At 39.3% G+C, this 24,071-nt stretch overlaps 1 protein-coding gene across 1 annotated transcript in view; it reads left to right on the top strand.

The window, feature by feature from the left end:
- HDX (highly divergent homeobox) overlaps positions 1–24,071 on the top strand; it is a 38,667-nt gene that overhangs the window by 403 nt on the left and 14,193 nt on the right. The window contains exons 2-4 of the mRNA XM_074147754.1: positions 4,119–5,240; positions 10,566–10,619; positions 21,362–21,508. Coding sequence (XP_074003855.1) covers positions 4,119–5,240; positions 10,566–10,619; positions 21,362–21,508 — 1,323 coding nt within the window. The remainder of the gene's footprint in view (positions 1–4,118; positions 5,241–10,565; positions 10,620–21,361; positions 21,509–24,071) is intronic.

Genomic DNA, 24,071 nt, shown 5'->3' with positions numbered 1-24,071 from the left:
TTTGTTTGTTTGCTTATTTTGTTTGTTTGGGGGGTTTTGTGGTGGTTGTTTGTCTTTTGTTGATGGTGTTTTGGTTTGGGTTTTGGTTTTGCTTTTTTTATTAAATTGCAAATTAGTTTGCCCTATAGAAATCTTGTGCAATATATTCTATCAAAGAAAGGTCGTGTTATTAGGAAAGTGTTCTTCAGTTAAACAAATTTCTATAACCTAATGTATTTGGGGGAATACTTGTGGAAGTATTTCTTTTGACACACTCTGTCACACTCGTATTCCATGTCACAATCATAAATATTGTGGTCTCTCATGGTTATTTACAGTGAGTACATTCTTTTCTTATAAAAGAAAAATGCTACTAGTGCTAACAGGATCTCTTCCAAAGTCTGTGAGTTCCATGCGAAGGGCAATAATAACCCCTTTGTGAAACACTAGACAACAAAATGGCTGTTGTCTCAGAGCAGAAATAGAAATCATGAAGCATTAGCTGGAAAAAATAACAGTAGTGGAGCTACCAGGAGTTGCTGCAATGCTGGACACTGAAAAGGAAGAAGTAAAATTAGTCTAGTTTTTTTTTTTTTTGTGGTGTACCAGTGTTATATTGACAGTAACAACCCCTTCTGCCCTCTAATTCTTACCTGGATTCCCCTCCCTCAAAGTACTCTGGTATTATTAAAACTTACTTTCTCAGCTCTAGGTGGTGGGAAGTTCTGAAAGTCAGCCAGAAATTCAGACTCTCTGGAACAGACAAACAGTTGTAACAGGAATCTGGATGCTGATGATGCAGTCAGGGCCTGTTTTTCTATTTTTATTCTGATTGAACGACCTAGAGGAGGCAGCCAGTCTCTCCTCTGCTTGCAGTCATTCACTCTTTGTCTTGTTTCCCTTTCCCTTTCTGTTTCCCGTGCTGCTATAATGTATCGTGATCTTTTTTCTGTAGTTTTCTTCCCTTACTGAGCCCTTATTTGCAGTACTTAAAAAGTTTCTTCCTACTTGTGAAGTGCAATGAAAACAGACCCAGCATTTGTCCTGTGTTTGTCACATTTTTGCATGATATTACCTTTCTCTTTTTTACACCCCTCCTTTCTGCCTCTCCTAATTCTACCCTTTTTTCTTTTTTTTTTTTTGTATAAAACTCTTGGACAGAGATCAGTACTTCTTTACACAATGTCTAGCAGAATGGTACTTGGGTTGCAGCTGGCACTTGCAGCTATAATAGGAACATAAATTCCCTAAATGTAACTCTTATAATTCAAATGTCATAACTCTATGAATGTATTTTTTTTCCCAAATCTGGATTTCTATAGCCTTGTCCCATAGAACTACATCCTGTCTTTCCAATCTTGAGCTGGGTTGGAAAAAACATAAAAGTTCTATTTATGATTTGATGTAAACCTCTGCAGATTTACTACTGCAATACAGAAAAATATGTTCTCCCTTTCAAAATTAGGAAATGTGGTAGAGTTGCTCCTGGGGAAAAAACCCTAGCCCTCTTCAAATTTAATGACTATGTATTCTAGCTACGTCAGGCTTCAGTGGCCTTAATTTTCACTTAATTTTCAGATTTAGGATGAACTTTCTAGTCAAAACTAATGGCCAGGCACCACTAACAGTCCCTTTGTGATGTGTATCTGGATTGTGGGACAGTCACAACCTGTTCCAGCTCTGCCATGTTCAAACTGGGAATGTAAAATCAGGGTCTCTTAAATTTCAGGTAATTTTCTTAACAGCTGAGCAATGTATCATCTCTTCTGGGAGCTTCTCCTCCACCTAAATAATAGTTAAGAATTTCAGTAATGCTTCCAGTGTTAGTGAAAGTGCTCCCAAAACTTGCTAATTGGGGGAATTGATTGAAACAAACATTTGTGTTCCTTTTCTTAGGATATTTTGTACTTAATGACTCCTCTGTCACATCCCAAAGTAATATGATGACCATCAAGCTAGTAACAGTGTGGAGCTTCCCTTTCAGTTTAAGGGTATAGTTTTACATAATTCTTCTCAAGGCTAATGTCTCGCAGTGCTAAAAATAGGAGGTTTTGTACTCTTTCCCTTCTCCCAGCTGTGCAATTCTTTCTCTCCCGTCTTTCTTCTTGTGCTGATCATTTCTTGTATTTATTCAATTTCAGGGTAACCCAGTTAAATTTGCTAACCTTACTAAAACTCCACACCCCCCCCCCCCCCCCCCCCAATTCAGTTTTATGCCTTTTGGGGGTTTTGCACTCACTGGTCCTTCAGGTGGGTGCTTTTGGATAAATGGCGGGAGTAAGAAGCTGGGGACATCGTCAGGAGAATGGGACTCTTTTAGCAGTGGTAAATCTGACGTGCTGTCTCATGAAACTGTACTTTAATCCCAAGTGAACAGTAGTGCTAGTAAGTTATTTGCATTTCTTTGAATGCATTTCTTTTCAGGAAAACTGTCAGGAAACACTTCAGATGGTAGTTCTGTACAGTTGGAAAAGTTTGGGATGAAATCTTTTTTCCTGGTCCAAAATTTACAGTGTCTCTGTTTAATTATGAGTTCTATCTTGAAAGTTTATTGACTGAGCAGAAATTATAAAAAATAAATTTGGTCTTCTAAATTTGTTTTATGCAATAAAGGAAAGTAACTTGAGAACTGTGGCTGTGATTTCTGCTTTTGAGGAAAAAAAAATTATCACTAGTAACTGACATTTTACTCCATAGAATGCAGCAACTCATGCCTCAAATTAGGCATTTTGTAAAATCTGACAACAAAAATGAGTAGAATGGAATGGGGGCTTCAGCATACTTCTGTATGGCAGGGATGTGTATTTTCCTGTAGCAAAATCTGTTTACTTCCTTAGCAGGTATTGGTCTGTGAAGAAAGCTTTCCTCCTTTCATGTGATGAGATGGAAACTCAAGATAGGTACTCAGTGCAGTTTCCTTGTTGTGGGGTGAGGGAGTTCATTGATTAAATCAATGGATTTGGGTTGCTGACTGTTGAGATCTTGCTTTGGTTTGGTTTTAGGCATGAGCAGATGATATCCAGAGTGGTGCAGAAAACTCTTTTACTGTATCTCTATATGGGTATCTGATCCTTTTCATAACCAGTATAATCAGATGCAAAGGTTATTTTTCATTCTTTGGCACTTGTATCCTGCTCACTTATGCCTTTACATTCAGTACAGACATGCTGTGGTGAAAGAATTGAGCAAGTCTTGTCTCTCTGATCATGAAAATTGCCAGGAATAGTTAGGTGGTGCTTGCGCCTCCATTGTTAGATCTGATGCTTCCACTGGATTAACTGTCTTTGTCTTGAAATACTGAAGTTAACATTTCCCCTTCAGTTCTTTTAGCTACATGTTAAATGAGTTATTTGCAGGACAGGCTTTCCTGTGTGTTTAAAACAGCAGTACATTTTAACCTACACACAACTGCTATAGAACCTGGATTTTTTTTATTTTTTCCTCCACTATCTTTTACATAAAACCGTATACTGTCATTGTCACTTTCAAAAATGTCCATAATAGCAAACTTCTCTTGAAGTCAAGTCCCAGTAGTCCTAATCTTGTCTATCAGTGTCTTTCAAAAGCAGGTTTTGTTGTCAGGTCTTGATTTGTGCAGCTGGCAGAGGAGGAATTAGTCCATAGGTTTGAATACTTCACAATGTTGTCTTGTAGATGTCTAATAGAAAGAGTTCTTTTTCTTCTCATCTAAATTCAAGAATTGGCAGTTTCTGTTCAAGGCAGTTTTGAAGGTTGTATCTCAGAGTTATTTGGTTACAAAAGTTACCTCAGTGATGTTTCTGCATCCCAAGGTGCTAAATATTAAAAACTTAAATTTGGGGGAATTAGTCACAGTGGTGGCAATGAAATAAATCTGAAGGGTAACTTTGGGACAGGAGGCATGATACAGTCTCCGGATTTTTGAGAAGCTGTGGCTTTGGAATTGAGACTGGGGTTCTTGTGTATTAGTGTATGAATCCCAAGCACCAGCGGCGTGGGTTTCCACCGTGTGTTGTTCAGACGCTGCATAATCAGTAGATGATTTACATACTTGTAAACTTAGGTCTTGAACACTTAACATTTCATCAGATCTGCTTAAAAATGGAATTGCCTAATTTTTCTGCTTATTTTTTGTGTTTGTCGTTGTTTGTTGTTTGCAGACGTGGGTTGGCAATAAACGAAGGAAGATGAGCAGCAAGAGTGCTGTAGAATCTGGGGGCACTCCCCCAGGGACTGTCCCTACTACTCCCTCAGTACCTCCAGAAGCAGCAGTTAGAAACGTGGTAAATATTGCTCGATCCCAAAGTCAGCAGTCTTCTTGGACTTCTAATAACGATGTAATAGTTACTGGTATATACAGTCCTGCTAGTTCAAACAGTAGGCAAGGATCCGCCAAGCAGGCGAACACTTCAGTGGCAGAAATACATAAAACCTCTATTCCACGACTACCAGGAAAAAATGATACAGAGTTTCAGCAGCAGCACATCCCTATAGGACGACAAGTACCACATTGTAAAAATGCTTCCCTGTTAGTGGGAGAAAAGACTATTATTTTATCTAGGCAAACAAGTGTACTGAATTCTGCGAACTCCATATATAGTCACTCTAAAAAAAGCTATGGTGGTTCATCGGTCCAGACGGCAGAGTTGGTGTTACCTCAGAAACCCATGATATGCCACAGACCCTGTAAAGCTGAACCCGTGGGATGTCAAAGGTTACAAAAACCAGAACATGCAGCTCTTGCATCGCATGTGCCCCCTGGACAAAGGGCTAATACCAGGGACCCTTCTTGTAGCACACAAAACCTGGAAATCCGTGAAGTGTTTTCTCTGGCGGTTACAGATCAACCTCAAAGAATTGTGGGAGGAAGTGCAGCGCAGAAGCATTGCTCTGTGGAAGGCAGCTGTCTGTCCATCGCGATGGAAACCGGAGATGTGGATGATGAATATGCTAGAGAAGAAGAGCTAGCATCCATGGGCGCACAAATACAAAGCTATTCAAGATACTGTGAAAGCAGCAGTTCTGTTCGAGTAGAGAACCAAAGTGCAGCCTTGTCTGGGCCTGGAAGAAATGTGAGCTGTGGTTCACAGATGGTGAATGCCAGGGACGTGCCTGACAATATTCTCTACCATAACAGAGACTACCACTTGCCTGCACGGACCTCATTACATACAACATCCAGTACATTATATAACAGTGCTAATCCGTCAAGAAGTACCTTTTCTCCTCATTTTACATCTTCAAGTCAACTGAGGCTGTCACAAAACCAAAATAATTACCAGGTAATCTGTCAATTTATCTGTCTTCAAAACTTGAAGACAAGGTTGTAGATAAGTACTGTTTTCTTTAAAATTTGGTATCTGGTAAGTGATAGGTTCACCTTTCTGCAGGCTGTGCTCTATTTACGTCTTTCGGTGGAGGTAATTTCTTCTTAAACAAAGGTGCAGGTAGGGCTATAGTATGGCACCACTCTTATCTGTATAGCTAAGCCTGGGGCTGTGATGGGTAGCTGTATATTAAAGATCAGTGTATATTAAAGATTCAGTAGATAAACTTTGTAGGTATGAGGCGATCATACCTACAACTGCTGATGCTTTCTAAAGCCTGTGTCGCAGCTATACCCTTGTTTGTTCCTCTGTAGACATACTTCGCATGTAGCACAGGGCAGAACATGGGATCATGCTGTCATTTGTGTGCTGTACAGTTGCTTGCCCTTATTAATGTCAGCTTGGATTAGCTCTTCCATCAGCACTGCCTGTACCCCCTGTGCAGTTGCCAATCTCTTGGACCCGTTTTCTCTTGGGGATTAGGATCTCCTGTAAGCTAGTTAAGATGATGGGAGGCACTACGTGAGCAACTCTTCCTCTCCTGCAACATCTAATTCAAAATTGGTTTTACATTCAATCCCATTATTTCCTTATCTTGTAAGAGTGTCCCTTCAGTGATACAGAGAGGAGAAAAGTAAATGCAGATAATTGAAGAACTAAAAGATGTTCAGAAGAAGCTACAACAGTGACACACGTTTTTATTTTTTATTATAACTAGAGGAGAGATAGTTGTGCAGCAAACATCCAAATTGATCTTTTTTCAGGGACTTTTATGCCATGTGGCATGACATAGTCTAGAGACACTGAGATGAAAATCTTAAGACTGACAGGATGTGATAGTCTGTGTTATCTTTGTGCATTTGCCTCTTACTACCGTTTTAATTTATCCTGAATGTGAACCATGTAAACAATACACTTTTACTAGTATAGGGAACATATAGGAAACAATCCTTTATTTTTTTTGTCTGACTTGTTCCTATCTCATGTAAGGATTTGAAAGAAAGCTTTTGAGTCCAAGTAACTACCACTTTTCACCAGAATTTTTGCTTTTTTGGTAAACATGAGATTTGAGGAGCATATATACTCTGGAGCAGATTCTGTGAAGTAGATGGGACATCTGCAATTCTTATTTATCACCTTTTCTAAGCTGAGCACTTTAGATGAACCATTCTTTCCCGTTCTCCCTTCTCTCAGTCTGCCAGTATTTGCTATTACTGCTCTTACTTGAGTTATAAAATTCATTAAACGCTGTTTACTTTTGACATACTAGTTTCGTAGAAGAGGAAAAGCTGTAAATGTGTACATCTTTCTTCAATAAAGGGCTGGTAAAGCTGCAATAGGGCATACGATAGAATTAAGGAAATTTTTCTAAAGTTTCATGAAGTGAAATATATTATTGATACCTCCATCTATGTGCTCTTGGTACTTTATTTTACTCTTGAAAAAGCATCAGTAAGACTTAGTTCTTACTACTTTTTTTAATTTTTAATGGAATTTGAAATAAGTTTGATTTGGGATATTTTGGGGGTAGGGACAAAGTCTTTTTAAACAGCTAAAATGGTTCATGGTAGGTGAAATTTTATCATGTGGCCTGTTATGGATCAGAACAAGGAGATTTCTGTAACTTCATTTTTTGGGTTGTTTTTATGTTTTTTTCTCCTGTTGTAATGACATACCTGTTTTTTTTCGATAAGTTAGGAACTCATCTGTACCCCTTTGACTTCCATGCCTGTCTCTAAGAGACCCTGTTCTGTGGGTTTGGGAATGCACCTTGGATTGAGGGAGCTCTCGTTTCCCATGGTATCCCTTGCCCTTCCACAATTTTAAACCTTGGAAAAACTGGACAACTTGCTATTAATTCACTTATTGCTGTGAGCATTCATGCTATGAACCTCTGAGATGACACTCTTCAGTATTAGAGAATTTATAAGGGAAGGCAGAAGCTGTGGGGTCAGGGCATATGGTATCATGGCTCTGATGAAGCTACAGAGGAATAGTGTCCTACAGCCTGGCCAGATCCCACAGTACCTTGAAGAAATGATGGTGCCAGTTTCTCCGGATCACTGTGTTCCTTGCTTAGAGTTTTTAGCACGTTCCTGAACAAAGCAAAAGTAAGTCCTATATCTTAAGAGGTGTTACTATATGACAGTGACACTTCCAACAGTCACTTACCATGTTGACAAGAAAACTTCACCTACTGCCTTCAAAGTCATATGTAGCAAATAGTGTACCCTGCTAGGCTGATAATGTATTTTGTTGAAATCATCAGTTCTGCACTACTTTAACCCCCTTCTCCAAGTCCTTCCCTTAATTTTAAGTCTAGTATGACTGCTGTTTCTTATAGACATTCTCCTTATAGCTTAATAATCCCCTTACAGTTTAATAATTTTTATACATAAAATTTTCAGAGACATAGATTTTGTAACAGATAGACTTATTAAGGATTACACTTTTGTATGTAGTCAGTTCCTGTTAATTTTATTGCCTGTGTTAAGCCAATTTATCCATCAGCGTAGGAATGGAAATCCTTAAAACTAGGGAAATCATCCTAAATTTTAAAATAGATTAAACCTGAGCTACATGATTATTGGAGTAGTTAAACATCCAAGCAGATGCTTCTTCAAAGTCAGGACAGTGTGATTTGTGTTTTGATGAAGTAATTACTGTCGTACATTGGTGTGGTATCTAATGAGCAATTAGTTATAGCTTCCTTACTGGTTCAATTAATCAAATTCATGTTAGTGTAACTTAAGAGTAAATTTAATAAAGTGATCAATTTTAATGCCTGAGCAGTTTCAGTAAACAAATTGTTCAACCTACTTAGTTCTCTTAGTCTGGCTTTAAGCATATTGACCTAGAGAGGCTATTCTTGCTGGTCCTCAAGGCTGAATTGTGATTTAGTCTTGGTTTCCTCCCCCCAACCCTAAGGGATAAAAATACTGTTGAAAGTATGTGTATTTTTAATTACTTTGTTATACACACTGAAGCACAGTTAGCTAATTTAGCCCTGTTTTCTTCAAGGAAAAATCCTAAACCTTGTGGCCAGTATGTCAGAATAGGGTATAGATATATTATATACTTACTTATTTTTAAGATTCACTTTAAGGATCCTGCTTTATCTGAATGAGCTACAAGTTTGCCTTATTTAAGGAAATAGGACTTGTTATTTTTTTTTGGTTTTTTAATGTGTCAAAGTGATTTGTTTACTTCTGTAGAGATTTTTGAAGACAAAAGGAGGACTTGCTAGCTTTGGGCAACGCAGCTTTTTGCTGGGGCCAGCAACACGGTCTTCTCTGAAGAGACTTGAACAAAGCATTTCCTGACACTCGTTCTTGTAGCAGAAACGGAGTTACCTTTGTCACAGAAGTTGCCTATGCTTTATTTCTGTGGTGAAGTAATTCCAGCTGCAGGAATACGGGGAGCCTATGGGGCTGTGGAGGGGACAGCAGCTGTGAGCAGGCTGCAGAAACACTGCATGTGGCCTCAAGTAAAGCTGGGGCACACAGGAACCTGGACTGGGTTGGGGCTCTTGGGTTGTTCCAGTGCACTATATCTGGGACAGTGAATGAGCAGGTGAATTGGGAAAAGATCATGTAGGGGCCTCATATAGTGTAACCACTTTAATTAAGGTACAGCATTGGCAATGCACAAGTGTTGCAGTACCTTTGAACTGTCTCTAGCATCTGGCAGAGGTGCTGATTCTGAGACAGAATACAGGAAGCTTCCTGAGAGAAGCATTTCAAGTTGTCACTTTTGCAACTCATGGTAGCTGTTCCAGTTGGACGAGGACTGGAGTTACACCTGTGGATGCAGGATTACTATCCATCTCACTCAAAAAATACACCCCTCCAAAAAACTCCCAACTCTTGTGCCTTTTTTATAGAGCCAGTTTAGGATACTCCCATGCATGTTGTCTTTCAAGAATTTGTATCGAGATAACCTTGGTTGTATTTGGCATCATACCTGTCAGAACTTGTGTGTGTGTCTTCCAAGTAACCATTAATACTCTGCCAGACTGATTGCTTTATTCACATAGAAAGGCACTTTTTTCTGTAGCCCTGCTTTAAATTTGTGAAGAGAAACCATCTGGGTGGATACCAAGGGCACATTTATAGCAGATTCTGTGGTGTGATGCTGTTGTGTGGCATATGGAATTGTAATAGATGTAACTTGTTTATACAGGATTTCTAAAATGTGTGTGTGCAACTAAGAAATTAGTGGTTTAGACACAGAAGCTGGTGTAGACTTGCCCTTAGGAGGGGAGAGTGTTCGTTTCTAGCTGCCCTCAACCCGCCTTGTGCTGTCATGAGAAAGTGTCTGACCTTGGGTAACCTCCAAGCGCTTCCAGTTAAAAGGTTGAAAAATAAAAGTATCTTCTGTGCTTGTACAGGAGACAAACTGTACTAGGTACTCTATATTTGATTATGCTCATGTTGCAAGATTCATTAGTAAAGCGCTTCCCAAATACAAAATCTATTAGCGTAGTTTGATAGTCAGCAGAATTGCGTAGATTTTTCTTCCTCACATATGTAGTGCATATAATGACCTGAGATTAATCAATCTCATGAGAGCTATGTTTAGTCTCTGAAGAATTGCTTGTCTGCAGCAGAAGATGAACACGGAATCCTAAATAAGCCTAAAATATTCCAGGCTATGACACGTTTCAGGTGGCCAGGGAAAAAAGTCCAAGATTATTATTTAATAAAGTCTGACCTCTGGATGGAGAATGATAGAAAAGCAATGGGAATCAAAGCAGCTAACCTTTGCCTTCATACCCCCTCCCCTTCCTTCTCCAGCCTGATCTGCCTAGTTTTTCTGCTAATATGCAAATCCTTAATATCTGACATTGAAATAGTTCAGTTACTAACGTGATAGTATTTTGTTCTGAAAGTTTAACTGATGTAATTGAAAAATTATGTGATGGCAGTTCTGTCAGACGTTGGGCACTTGTCTAACTCCAGTCTGCTTAATCTTACTGGTTTTGTGACATTGAAAATGAAAACTGGTGTTCTGAATTACAGGTTTTGAGGTAGCAGAAGTACAGAAACACTCGAGTTGCCACTGTATTATCTTACCCTCACCCCAAGAAACAGTGTTTTGTTTTTAGTCTTGCAACAGTAAGGCTGAGTGTGACTGTTTTGCTTTTAAATCTTAGCCTTTGTTAAAGACATTCTTAGCAGAATTGAATGCACAATATTGAAGTATTGTGAAAGCTGCTCAGTATTATCTGTCATGGCATCCTAAGATGATGTTGTTCTGTTTCCCATTTCCCCTCTGCAGATTTCAGGAAACCTTACTGTGCCTTGGATTACAGGTTGTTCCAGAAAAAGAGCAGTAAGTATGTTTCCATCTAAGTATCTAATGTGTCAAGTAAAAGAATGAAAAGTTTATCTAAATGTATTTTTTAAAATGTCAGTTCTGTTTGTGTGGTGTGGGGTTTTTCGTTTTGTTTTTGTGTTTTCCCCTTTATACTTTGACTAATACATACATTACCTATAGACACAATGCTTGTGTTACCATAAAGTTGATGGATATCTTTAAAAGCAGGCTGAGGTCATAATCCGAAGTCAAGTATATGAGTTGTGCTATTAGCTGAAATATAACATTTGAATTGATAAGGACTAAGAGTTTAGAGCTCAGAATACGTTGTTTTATCATGAAAGTGAAATGGTTATTAATTGAGAGACAACTGAATGCTTAAGACGATAACTCCCTCTTCAGCTGCTCTGTACATGCACAGAATTAGTCCATGCTATCTGTAGTAACTTTCTAAAATCTAATTTTATCCACCTGTTTGTCACTTTACATTAGGCAGAATCAGCCAGGTTGGTGTCCTCAATTCACAAATGACTCCAAAGCATAACACAAGGTATGAAACTGCTTTTGTCAGGAAAGTACCTCCATCCGAATCTTTCCTTTGGTTCCTGTACAGCATTTCCATTCAAGAGTAGTCTGCTCGCTTCTCTGAAGAACATGTTGTGTCTGCTGGCTTACCAGAAAAATGCACCCTAAACCTGCGGGTGGGATGGTACAACTAAGCTTTCAAGAGGCTGTTACATATTAGCCCAGCTGTATCAGAGGCAGTGGCTGGGAAGATGGCTGTCATGATAACCAAATTATCCCATCAAACCCCCCAAACCGTTGAGCTGTCAATGTCATCTGTGCTGCTTTGGCAAGGATGTCTAGGTAGTGGAAGAACCTTCCCTTGCCTTCTCCCTGCAGTACCCAGTACTTTTTTTCAGGGCTTTTTAGGTTTTTTAGCTCTTCTGTTTAGTCTTCAAAAGGTGTGAGTTCAGTAGTGTTTTCTGTATAACTAGGAAACAAAGGACCATCACATTCATTGTGGGTTTTTTTCCTCAGACTGTTGCTAGGTCTCAACTTTTGTACTAACTTCTAGTTTTGGCAGACTTTGGTAGTATCACTTATTTCTGTTTATACAGAGAGTACTTTATAAGAGCTGGTTCCAGAGGAACCAGTGCTTTTATAAAAGTCCTGTTGTTGCTCATTCCATATTTTTTATTTTTTTTTTATTTTTCCCCTAAATCCTAGTTCTCTTGAGTAGGCTTTTTAAAATGCAGCCCTTTTCTGGAAGTCACCTTCACTCTATCACTTAATGACCTTTTAAAACGGCAAGCAGCTGGTAAGTGTCCTAGACTACAGTTTCACTTTGAGCTGATTTGCACATAGCTGTTGAAAGGGGGAGGTTTTTTCCCCCCCTCTCCCTACTCTGCACTGCCACCCCATCCCTAGCACTGGCGCTAGTATTGAATTGCAAGGTAATCCAGGTCAGGCGTCTGACCTGTCAGATACATATTCTTCTGCTGAGTTTGTGTTCCTGCTGTCTCTAGTGGGTTGTGAATGTAGGGATCAGATGAGGGCCAGAGCCAGCTAAAAGTGGGCAGCAGGAGCACGTGGCTGGGAGCAATCAAGAGAGTGGGGCATGATACTGTGGCCTGCTTTCCAGCACTGGGTAGGCTCTTGAGTCATGGTGGCCACGCTAGATATTCGACACAGTAAGTTTAAAACCTTCAGGGATGTGGAAATGCCTGTTTATTAAGGACGGTTGTTAGGGAATTCTTTTTCCTTAGACCTTTACTCCTTTATCTTTTTAAATCAAGAAAATGCATAAAACCCGTTGGTTAATACAGTCCAGTTTGATGCACCTGTTTCCGGATTTGTGGATGCACTTTCTCAAATTGGAATTTAAGCCTTCTTAAGACGACAAGATCAGGAGCTGGCATTCTAAAACAGCTGTATATGCACAGGTGTAAGACAACAAAAAGAGTGAAAAAACTCCTACTTCCTAGGAAACTTCAGTTTCAAATGTGAAATTCTTTTGAAGAAAGAGCGTGAGGGAACAGAAATAGAATGGATAGAGTTGTAAAACTGCGATTATAGCAATTACTGCCATTCAAACAGTAAAAAGGCTAATCTGTATTTTGTTGAAAATGGAGAAGAGCGTCTTTTAGATGCTCTGAATTTTTAATCTTTTGCCTTGATGTTTTGTTTCCCTTGCCCTGTCCTTCAACTGCATAAAGAAATAAAAACTGTGCAGTTCTGCGAAAACTCTTTCTAGTCTGCTCAGCTATGCTGTAAGATGACGTAATCCTGACTCTTATTGAATATTAGTCTAGAAATATCACCCTCTGTTATTCATGAGACTGTCTTTGGAAATCAGAGTTCTGTATTCTGTCACGGTACACGTGCAATGCATTGGCCTTTACAAGTGCATTGATTTTTGGTTTTTCATGGGGTGGTGGAAGGATAACAAGGATTCAAAAATAGCAATGAAGATACTGGTTAAAGAGAATTAAAAGGGGGAAAATATCTTCACTTTTGTCCTTACATTTAAGTCTTGAGTGTACTAACTGTGCTTAAGTCATGAGTCATCTGATGTCTTAGCAGAATGATTAGTATTTGTGGTAGATCCCTGGTAAGCTAACTATGAAAAACATTTGGCACGTAGGTGTTGATTCTAGGTAAGCTGTGCCTGGCTTCGTTGTGAAGTTTTATTTTGGGGGGAGATTGGGGGTTTGGTTTTGTTGTCTTTTTTTTTTTTTTTTTTTTTTTTAGTTTCTAATTAGAAGTAGTCCTAGTGGTCTTGATATCAAATCTGAAACATAAAGTCATTAAGATAACAGATTAAGGTCTTACAATTATTTCTGCCCATCACTGTTCAGAAGCAGGCATAGTAAATCACATGATATGTAGCTTGTGTATTTTGGATGGGATTTGATTTTAAGTTGTCTTTCATGTTAATGTTTGGGCTAGTTCATGTGAGGTTTCAAGGGAACACTGCCCTCAGTGGAGAAACTGACAGGGAAGCTGGTCTTGTATTTTCCTCCTTCCTGGAGCAACACTGCATTGCATTGAGGGCTTTGATGCCTTCCCGAGTAGCGTACTTCTGCACTTGGGTGGGACCTCTGCTGTAGGTGGGTTTAGCTGAATCTGCCTGGAGCTTCAGCTTGAGGTCTCTGGCCTCTCAGTCTGCTATGTGTATTTTGGGAAAAAATACCTGAAATAAGTGGAGGATTCCTGTGCTAGATTTTGATTTTTAAATTGTTGTTTCAACATTGCCTATTTTACTAAAATTCTGGAGATAGCGGCATTGAAGTGTTCCCCTCAGAGTCCTGCCTGTTACAGAGTACAGTAGACACACTTTGAATCTGGTAAAGGAGCTGGTGTAACTCCAGGCTGGTGTGAGACCTGCCACCAGTTGTACTGGCATGTCTGTGGGTGTGGGGAAGACAGCTGGATTGTGTGGAGGAGACTAGGTGAGGGAGATACATCAGTATGACTACTAAAGAAAATACGTTGTTGGACTGAGATCTTACATAAAACTGTCTACTGTGACAGTAAGCTTACATACACTGGAGAAAAAGATGTTTAGAGCCACTTTTAAAGTAAAATGAGCACCTATAGGGATTAAAACTACCTTTTGTTTTAAAACTATACCAATATTAGCTTGTGAAGTTCTCTTCGTCTGTTTGCATTCCTTTCCTCTCCTAGAAGGGCAGAAGGAAGAAAACTGTATTTTAGTCAAGTTGGTGAGAGCATGTCTGAGTAAGATAGTCAACAGTCTTCAGCAGGAGAGACTTACAAGCCAACCTGAAGATCTCCACAGGATTGAATTGTGAATACTGTCCTTATTGATACCTTTTCTTCCATGTCATTTGGATAACTAGTTAATGGTTTTCCTCCTGTGAAATATTTCACCACGTATCCCAAGGTACTTGACTTTGTTAATGTTTACACTAGATGATAATAACACGCATAACATGTCATAACCTTCTTGCTGTGAACAGCAGCTCTTGCTACTCCCAACAGCAATCCTTCAGTTCATGCAAAGGGAAGGCAAGTCTTACCATGGTTTCAGACCAAATACATCTTTTGATGCATGCTGCACCTGAGTTCCACACATCACCTAGGCTTATTGTATGCTGTGTTCCTGCAGGCTGGAAGGAGTGTCATATCTGGCCAGGAACTGGAAAAGCAGGCTTTCTAGTCAAGTATGAGGAAAACATTAATAGATTAAGTAAGAATCATGGTAATTACTGTTTAAAACTCAGTTTACTTTGAGGCTGAATGTTCATTATTTAACAAACTAGTTCAAAAATCTCAAGAAGAAGGGCAAGTTGTCAGTTTGTGTGGATTGGAAGTTAGTTTTGGAAATTATGGAGTGAGATGACGAGTTTAGAGCGTAATTAGTCTGTTGCACTGATAGCTCTTTTTCTTTTTTCCCTTTTTTTGTCATCTTAGCTGTGTTCGGTTCAGAAGCACATATTAACAGAATATACGTAATTTTGTCTCAGTGTTGAAGCAGTTACAGGTCTTTTCAAGCTGTGGTACTATGAAATATTTATCAGTCCTTCTATCAGAGCAAACTTCAAGCTTACCGAACCATTGGGAAAAGATGCAAAAAGTCTCTTCCAGAAATCTAACCATTTTTGCACTAGTAGTATGTTAGCAGTCATAGTTTAAGGGTGCCTTCAGATGCCATTTGGCTTGCAGTCCGTTTCCAGACACCTTTTTGCCTGAAGGCTGTGTGGCTTGCTACTCTATCTTCTGCCCTATTAATTAAGCTGGTAGTAGCAACTCACACCTTGTTTTGGTAGGGGCCCTCAGGTACATTTCTTCATCCTAAGAAGATTGAAGGTATCTTGTGATGGGTAGTTACCTGCTCATGTGATGAGAAGGGAACTGTCAAGACTTGGGGAAAGGCAATGTCTAGAAATCAGCTCTCTGAATTGCTCTTGTAGTTATGGCCGCCCGCTGCCTTTTTTTCCTGGGGAGAATCATGCATGGCCTGGGAGCCTGTAGGGCTCTACTGGGTGGAAATGCATGCAGTGTGCCCGTCTGCAGAAAGTATGGTTCTTTCAAAGATGCTTCTGATTGCACTGTTCTGCATGAGGAACATATGATGTGTACGAGCATCAGTGTCCAAGCCAAAGCAGCAGAGTTGGTTCTGTAGCAGGAGACTGGGTATCACTGAAGTGGGGGACAGCTTTTTAATAGTTGTGAAACCTGAACTTAAAACCTCAAACTGAAGGAACATGTAATCTGGCATAGCTTTAATAAGGTTAAATATGCTGGTAGTGTTAAGGGAAAATACAGACCTTCAGAATTTGTGTATGGAAAATGAAATCAAGAAATAATAAACTGAAGAGTAAGAATAAAATTAAATGGTGCAGATGGGAAAAGGGGAACATATGAGAATGATTGATTCAGAAATAACTTATTATGTATGTATCTTGAGATACGAATTGATAATCCTTAAAAAAAAAATCAATTGGACGTTAAGTAATACAAAGTTCAGAGCTGAATACTGGCATCATTAGAAATGGGGAACAAAACAAAATAACACTACACTTGTATAAAAGAATCTAGGATTTGTTCATACCTTCAATGCTGTGTGCACTCCTGATCTTCCCATTCCTTCCAAAATAAAACAGAGAAGCCGTGACAGTGATTTAAGGGACAGAACAGCCATATAGTGAACGACCAAATGGGCTATATCTCTTCAGACCTGGAAAGAAATGACTGGGAGGGAGTGGAGGAGTGTGATGGAGAGCTTTAAAAATATGAAAAGTGTGGAGAAACAAATTTGTTCCAGTATAAGAGTGGGTATCTAATGAAGCTAGCCTTATATGGGCTCAAAAGGAGATTGGATGTTTTTATTTAGAGTAACTTAAAGTAAGAAGTGCCTCTAATTTATACTGGGGTTACTAGAGAGTATAGGAACTAAGTAGCACTGTTTGTCCTATTCTACTTTTTACTAAACTTTAAAGAACCTTTAAAATGTACAAAATAAATACTACTCTCTGAGATTTCTTGCTGTTTCTCCATTATAGAGTTTCTGAGAGGTAGTGACTAAAATTTGTTGCGTGAGGTTTGTTTGCTATAAATAACCATTACTTTAGAGCATTTCATCACAGAGTATCAGAACTGAACTGTTGATTTAGTATGATTTCACTGCAATTTAAATAAACATAACTGTAACTTTTGTTAACAACATACAGTGCTCAGGTACTGCATAAATGCAGTAGTTACTATATTTATATTAAATCTCTAGTTCTTTCATTTTTAAATATTTCTTTTATTAATAATCTGAAGATTGTTTATAGCTTTTGTGGCCTGAAACATTTTCAACTGATGCATAAAAACTGATTAAAAAAGCAGGCTCTAATAAAAGGCAGGGTAAGGACACTCCACTGCAATGCAATTATTCATACCAATTATAGACAGTGGATTTGCACCACAAATATTGCATGCACAGTGGGTAGTATGAGGAGCTCGGCAAAGTGCCAGGAATGTCTATAATAAACTGGGTCATCTCTTATAAGAATGTTGTTATTACACTTGAGAGGTCAGGGGATAAGCAGGGTTTAACCCTGCGCTCGGCAGAACTGCTGATTCAATTTGCTCACAAGGATTGCTTTTCATTGTGAGTTGATAGGCTATTTTCTACTGGAAGAAGCTTCTCGCTGCTTTTCAGACTGTGGACAACAGAACTGGTAAATGTAAAGCATTCAGCAAATAGTTAACACTGCTGAGGATAAAGCCGAGCCTCAAATCAGCAAGCAAGGGATCTGAAGAGAGGAAATGAGAGTTGTATTCATAACAGTTGTCATAATGAAGTAAAAATATGAACTGAATTACTGGCTTGTCTTCAGCTATGGAAAGTATTGTGCCAAATATGACGCTTTTCAGTATTATCTTTTGATACTTTTTTCCTGTGCTAACTGGTGCATAACCAGCAATGTAATGATATTTGTAGGGCTCTGGGGTTTTTCTCTTGTTTCCTCAGTTTCTCTGATGATACTAAGCGTGAGGAAGTTATTAACTAAATTGATGGAAGTGTAGCTATATGTTCGATGTAGAAATTCTACCTCTTACTTTCTCGCAGATGTAACTGACTTTTGTAAAAGCATTATATCATTTTTGAGTCACTTATAATGCAGGAGTCAAATTTATAATCTTTGTCGAGGGGATGATCCTGAAATTGAATGTGGTTTGTGATTTCCCCTAAGAAATTCATGAAAAGGCATATGGCACCATCAGTTACACAAAGGTGAGTTAGTCTGGATCTAAGCTTTGTACAAGCTGAAGTGTTACCTACATCCAGTGAGTGTAAGGGCTGGCACTGATCCCGATGCAAAGGTGCAGCGGGAGCGGAGAAAGTGAACGGGCTCCCTTTGCCCTCTCTGAGTTGGCATGAAGGAGCTCACACTTATGGTGCACAGGCAGATCGCTCCTGCGGGTCACTTAATACACGGTGACCTGCTACCCTCTGAGCAGCTCCTTTGTAAATCACAGCCCTTGAATGTCGAGAATCTTTTTGGGGGGACACTGGTAAAATTTCAAGACCAGCAACCTGATAGACTCTGTCTTTCATTGCTGCAAAGACCAACCAGCTGCATTGCACTCATCACCTATGCTGCCAAAGTGTGCCTTTCTGAAGACAGTACTTCTAGCTTTTCAGAGACTCAATTCCTGCCTGCTTGGCTGTATTTAGTAGGTTACTCAGTGCTGACCTTGTTGGAAAAAATGGCAAAAATGAGATACAGACTCCAAAATAGAGGAGTTCAAGTGGAACAAGAATACGCTGAGTTTACTAGGGTGGGTTGAACCAGGCATCACAGTAAGGCTGCCCCCTTACTTACTGCTCAGGGGGACCTGACTTTTCATATCATCTTATTTACACACACTTTTTTTCCTCCTCAGTTTTGTTCCTGTTTTCTGGACTCTTTCACGTGGTGTATGTTGTGGGGTTTTTGTTTTTTCTTTCATAGCAGTTGACTGGAAAAACTTGTCCATTTCCTTCTCTGACATGCAGTTGGTGTCAGCGTGATTCTGACTCTCCAACTGTGGTCTTGTAGCAAAATTATATAGCAGCTGTGAGGTGAAAACTATTGGATAGTGTTTCATCTAATAGGAATTTTATTAAAACGTTTGTAGTAGATCAGAGGAATTCAATATACATCAACTTAAAATGGAAAAGATATAACACTGCTTTGTTAAGTAAAATTTTTGAAAGCCGGACAGTTTTGTTGCACGCTGCCTTCTCCACTTAAAATCTCTGTATTCAGTAAGTAAAAGCTGAGCAGCCTCTGCACCCTTCCTGCGGTGCCATCCCTTTGGTAACTCTGTAGTCAGTTATTGTGAGTCTTTTGTCTAACGTGGGATCCATTTGCATATCGCAAATAGACAGCTTTTCTATTAGCGGGTTTTCTTGCCCTGTACTCTTTCAGTAGAAGGAGCATTTTCTTAGATAACTGGAAATTTATTTGGCAAGCAGAAAATATCTGAACTTACTCCAGCATCAGCTGTACTTTCTTTGGTTTTTGTTCTCATTTGGCCATTGCAACAAACTAGGTGAGAGAAGACAACACTAACAGGGGCTGCTCCCTTACAGATGAAGTAATATTAGGCAGATTGCCTTTTGCTTTTCTCACTTCACCCCTCTGCTGGAGAGAGGGAATTTCCACAGCATCTTCCAGGGGGTATCTTTAAGCTATGCATATTATATATGAAGAAACTTTCTATTTTATTTTCCTGGTAAGTGCAGACGGCAGTAAGGTGTGCGAGTGGTGGATTGTTGCAGCAGTGTTGTCAGCGTGAACTCTCCAGAACCAACAGTGAATTACTTAGTGATTTATGTTTAAAAACACTCGGTATGCTTTAGAAGGTGAAGTTGCCCTGAGCTACCCATGTGTTCAGGAAAGCAGGATAGGCCAGAGTGGCTTGTTCCTCCATGTAGTCTGAGTGTTGCTGCCACACTCTTTCTGCCTTCCCTCTCTTCAGTGCTTGGCTGCCTCCCTGACTGCAGAACAAGAAAGAGCTCTTCCCATCACTTTCAGAAGTTACAATCCATTTTTCCAACAGCTATAAAAGGAGATACGGCTGCAGTGATTCGGGAGATAACTGTACTTTTGTTCTTTGAAAATGGCTTGTAGGTAGGAGGAGCTCAGGTCAGGCGTGCAGGAAAGCCTGCATCTGCTACGGGTGAATGGGCATCAGGGATTTAGCTTTGGTCAGCAGGGTGCTCAGGAGGTGAAGGCCACTTACTGCACTTTGCTGCTTATCCTAGAGCAGCCTCGAAACATGCCAACTGGATTCCTTTTAGATTAAAATAGACTGCAGTGTGCGGTCTGGGAGTGTGTCTCCTGGGCTGCGGCCGCTGGTAAGTGCTTGGTGTGCAGGAGCCGAGGAGCGTGGTGAGCCCACTACCTGCCTCCTGCTGCAGAGGAGCTCCTGGGGTCCTGTGATCCCTGCTAATGGGTGGGCAGGATGAAAACAGCTTCTCTAATTCTGTACTTGAATGTATGAAACAATAGCCAAGAAAGTACCTGAGTGTCTGGTAGCAGTTAATAATGGAACACATTTGGCTATAATTATTGTGGGGTTTTTTTACTGGACCACCTGGGATTATTTTAAGGAGACAAGGTTTTGATACCACTATTTTATATTTATGTATTAAGGAGACTCAAGTGCTTCTAACATTTTGAGAAATAGTAATTTTTAAAAGAAGAAAACTGCAAGGATTACCATATTCTGAAGGTTAGCAAAAATTAAAGTTGATAACTGTACAAGATTGTAAAATTATTCTAGTTCTGTGAAATTTTTCTACTCCATTTTAAATTTATTTAATTCTAATTTTTAACAGTTTTTAAATGAGCAGACCAGATTTCGGATATTGAAATCATAATTCTGTCTTACAAAATTCAGCTGTTGAAATAATGACAAATTTGGCACATGTGGCTACAATTTACTAGTGCAGATTTTATTGTTGCGTTTATGTACTCCTAATAGCAGGAGAAATGGCAAACATGGGTGGTATAAAGAAACGGTAGTTTTTAGTTAAAATTCCGGGCTAAAAACTTTTGATAAAGCTTGTAAGTTCTGCTAGCGAATGATACTGTGTGCCCACAACAGTTCAAGAAGTGGTAGGATGTCTAGGATTTATTTCTCAGTGATACTCCTTATATCAGTAATCCACTATCACATATTTTGATAAATATACACAAAGAGTTAGGGAACTCGCAAATAAACAGTGGAACCAATTTAAACTCTGAAGCTTACCAAATAAACATTAAAGTATTCCCTTTAGGAACTTGGAATCCTTTGAATTATGCATGTATTGTAGTTTGCAGTAAGATAAAAGAACTTTGGGTGGGGGAGGGTGAGAAACTTGAAAAGCCTTAAGGGGTAATTTGCATAAATTGGGTGGAGAGAGTAAACAGCACAAGGGGAAAACAGTTATTTTCAGTAAGGCCTTACAGAATGAGATAAAACAAATTAAAAAAATCAGGTGGAGTTGAAACAAAGCTGAAGTGCTTTTAAACTTGCGTTAGCACTGCCATTGCCTTTAAAGCAAATCCCAGGGAACTCTGTACTGTCCTGGATTAAAAAACAAACAAACAAACAAAAAAATTCTTAAGGGAGAGTTAAAAGAGAAGAGAAGCCATAGAGACAGTATAACGTGTGTCTTACTGTATGCAAGACCTCTGGAAATTAAACGAACAGCATAAGCGGAATTTTTTTTTCACCTAACGGTATTTTTTTTTATCTTACAGTTACAGGACCGCACACAATTTAGTGACCGAGATTTAGCTACCCTAAAGAAATACTGGGACAATGGTATGACCAGCCTGGGCTCAGTCTGCAGAGAGAAAATTGAAGCTGTGGCTGCAGAATTAAATGTTGACTGTGAAATAGTGCGGGTAAGAAATCTAGAGTCTTCCCCTGTCTTGTCGCAGAAGCAAAAATAGGACAGATGAAAGCCTTTAAAAATTTCATGAGGAAGCTTGAAATAGATTTCACGTATTACATAATGAATGACCGTGTTGGGAAGTGCTCACTTGCTCTTTCTACAGTCTATATATAGAAAAAATGCCCTCAGGTAAGAGTCTTATTGATCAGCAGCAGGAGTAGCAGTACGAGCCGTTTGACATTCTCTTTAGACTTGAGTAAGATTTTAAATAAAAGTGTTACATTTTTTAGGGATATCCTAGAAGACTGAAAAACACTATTTATATTGCTATTAAGAAACAAAAAAGCCTTTCTAAAGATACAGGGAAAATGTTTCTCATTAATGCTTATAGGAAAAAAATAATTGTAAACTTATGAAAGAAAATGCTCAAAAATAGGAAAAAAATATTTTACGAGACTATTCTGAAGCCAGGTTGAGATGTGACAGAGGATGAAGGGTACTGTGAGGAATTCTGGGTCACTTCAATCTGATAGTCCGTACAGATGTCGTTGAGGAAGGATTGCTTTAGAAAGTACAGGTTTGGTGTGGATAACCTGATTCCTGAGAACCACTCCCCATCATCTGTTCCAGAGGCTGGGAAGTTTGGCACAGCATCAGTTGTTGCCACTGTGTTCCCAATTACCAGACCTACATCATCACTCTGAAACTGTGGGTGTCTCATTCGCTCAGAGTGTTTCCATTCTTCAGAAAATAGTCAGACTGTCTTTGCAGTCAGTACAAAAACATGATTAGAGTCGTTCTTTCCCTCATAACAGGCATGACAATTATAACTAGTCCTTTCAGCCTTCATCCTTTTTTTCCACCTCTTTCTTACAATTCTGACGTTGCTGCAACAGTGGAACTAGGAGCCCTTATTTGAAACTCTTCTTTCGTGAAGATCTCTCTTGGGTTGGTATATCAAAATGGTACCAAGGCTGCTTTCAGTATTGAACACTAATTTGGTTATTTGCTTGTTTTGCTGAGCACATGTGAATTATAAAAAATAAATTGTGCTTTTGGAGGCTGAAAAGAATTATTTTTCTCTGTAGAGAATAAAGCTGCTCTATATTTTCCTACTCTTCAGTTTGCTTTCTGAAAGGTCAAGCTGTTCCCATTGACAGCGTCTCAAAATGGAGTCCTGTGTGTGAAATACCTTATTCACAGGACAGTAAGACTGACACTTGTGCTTTGCCTCCCTTACTTCGTTCCCTTAAGAACATCCTTCTTGGCACGCACAGGGTGACAGTATGAAGTTCTGTACATGTCTTTCAATAGCATCTGCTGGAAATGCTTTTGTCTTCAGGGCAGATGTACTAGGCTCAGATCAACTCACTAAGACTCTCTGGCATAACCTATTTTGGAACATGCACATGTGAATGAACAAAAAGATTTCTTTTATTCATAGTAACTGGTGGCGTTACCAGTATCTGTCTTACCTCTGCCTCTGGTTCCTCTATTGGCAGACCTGAGAACTCTAGCAAGAATTAGGTGGAGGTTGGTCCTGCACCATGCAGAATTTTTTTTTCTTTGTTTGTAAGGGTTGAATTAGTGCTACAAGACCTGTGTGATCTTCAGTGATTACTCTTGTCCTTTCTCTAAGGCACATTGTGTGTGTCCCAGCTGTAGGACAGGTATTTTCCATCATGTCCTCTAGAGGATCTGTCCTAAGTTTGTTTTGGGATCTATATAGGCACATCGTATTGTGCCCCTCTCCTTACCTGCCAGCCTGCGTGTTCTTCAGCAGGAAACACTGCTGTCTGGAGGTCAGTGTGCAGCATGGTCTCCTCATGAGCCAGGGCACAACAACGATGCAGTCAGCTGCAAGGCATGGGTGAACCACAGCATCTCTACCCTACGTGGCGTGCTCAGCCAACAGGAGTTGGACTGAGGGACATTTCTGGAAAAAGCTGTCCCCTTTCACTACTTTGCTGCCTTTGTGTTTCACTGTACCTTGAATTCTAGGCAGTGTGCAACTAGCAACTCTTTCTCCATTTATGATGTAAATAAAAGAAATGCAGCATATGTAAAGTAGTAATAAGTATATATATAAAACCAATGAAATATATATACATCAAATAATACAACAAATATATAAACTATATTATAAATAATATAATTTCATATAAATATATATAACTGTAAAATATTTATATATACATATCATATCACTTGTTTTAATATGATTAAATACATGTCCCCATTTTTTCCTTTTTAATAGCTTTTTTAATGGAAGTTCAGGATTTGTTCAGGTAGATGTTGCCATTCCAGAAGTACAAATGATTGATCCTTATGACCCGTACTGGCTTGGAAGATCTCCAGTACAAAGAAAGTACCAAATCTGCTTTCCAGTAGAAGGAAAGATAATGTTTGCCACTATGCATAGTTCCACTGGATTTGTTCTTTTAAGGTTGAACAGGGCATTTTCATCCTAGAAGTACAAAAACTATGGAATAGAGTGGACTTGCAAAGTGACTGTTGGTTGTAACTTAACATCAGGCACTTTTGCACCCTTAAATGTCTTTCACATGTTCCCA

This window comes from Numenius arquata, chromosome 5, assembly GCF_964106895.1.
Source record: "Numenius arquata chromosome 5, bNumArq3.hap1.1, whole genome shotgun sequence".
NCBI lineage: Eukaryota > Metazoa > Chordata > Aves > Charadriiformes > Scolopacidae > Numenius > Numenius arquata.
This window is presented reverse-complemented; position numbering and strand designations above follow the sequence as displayed.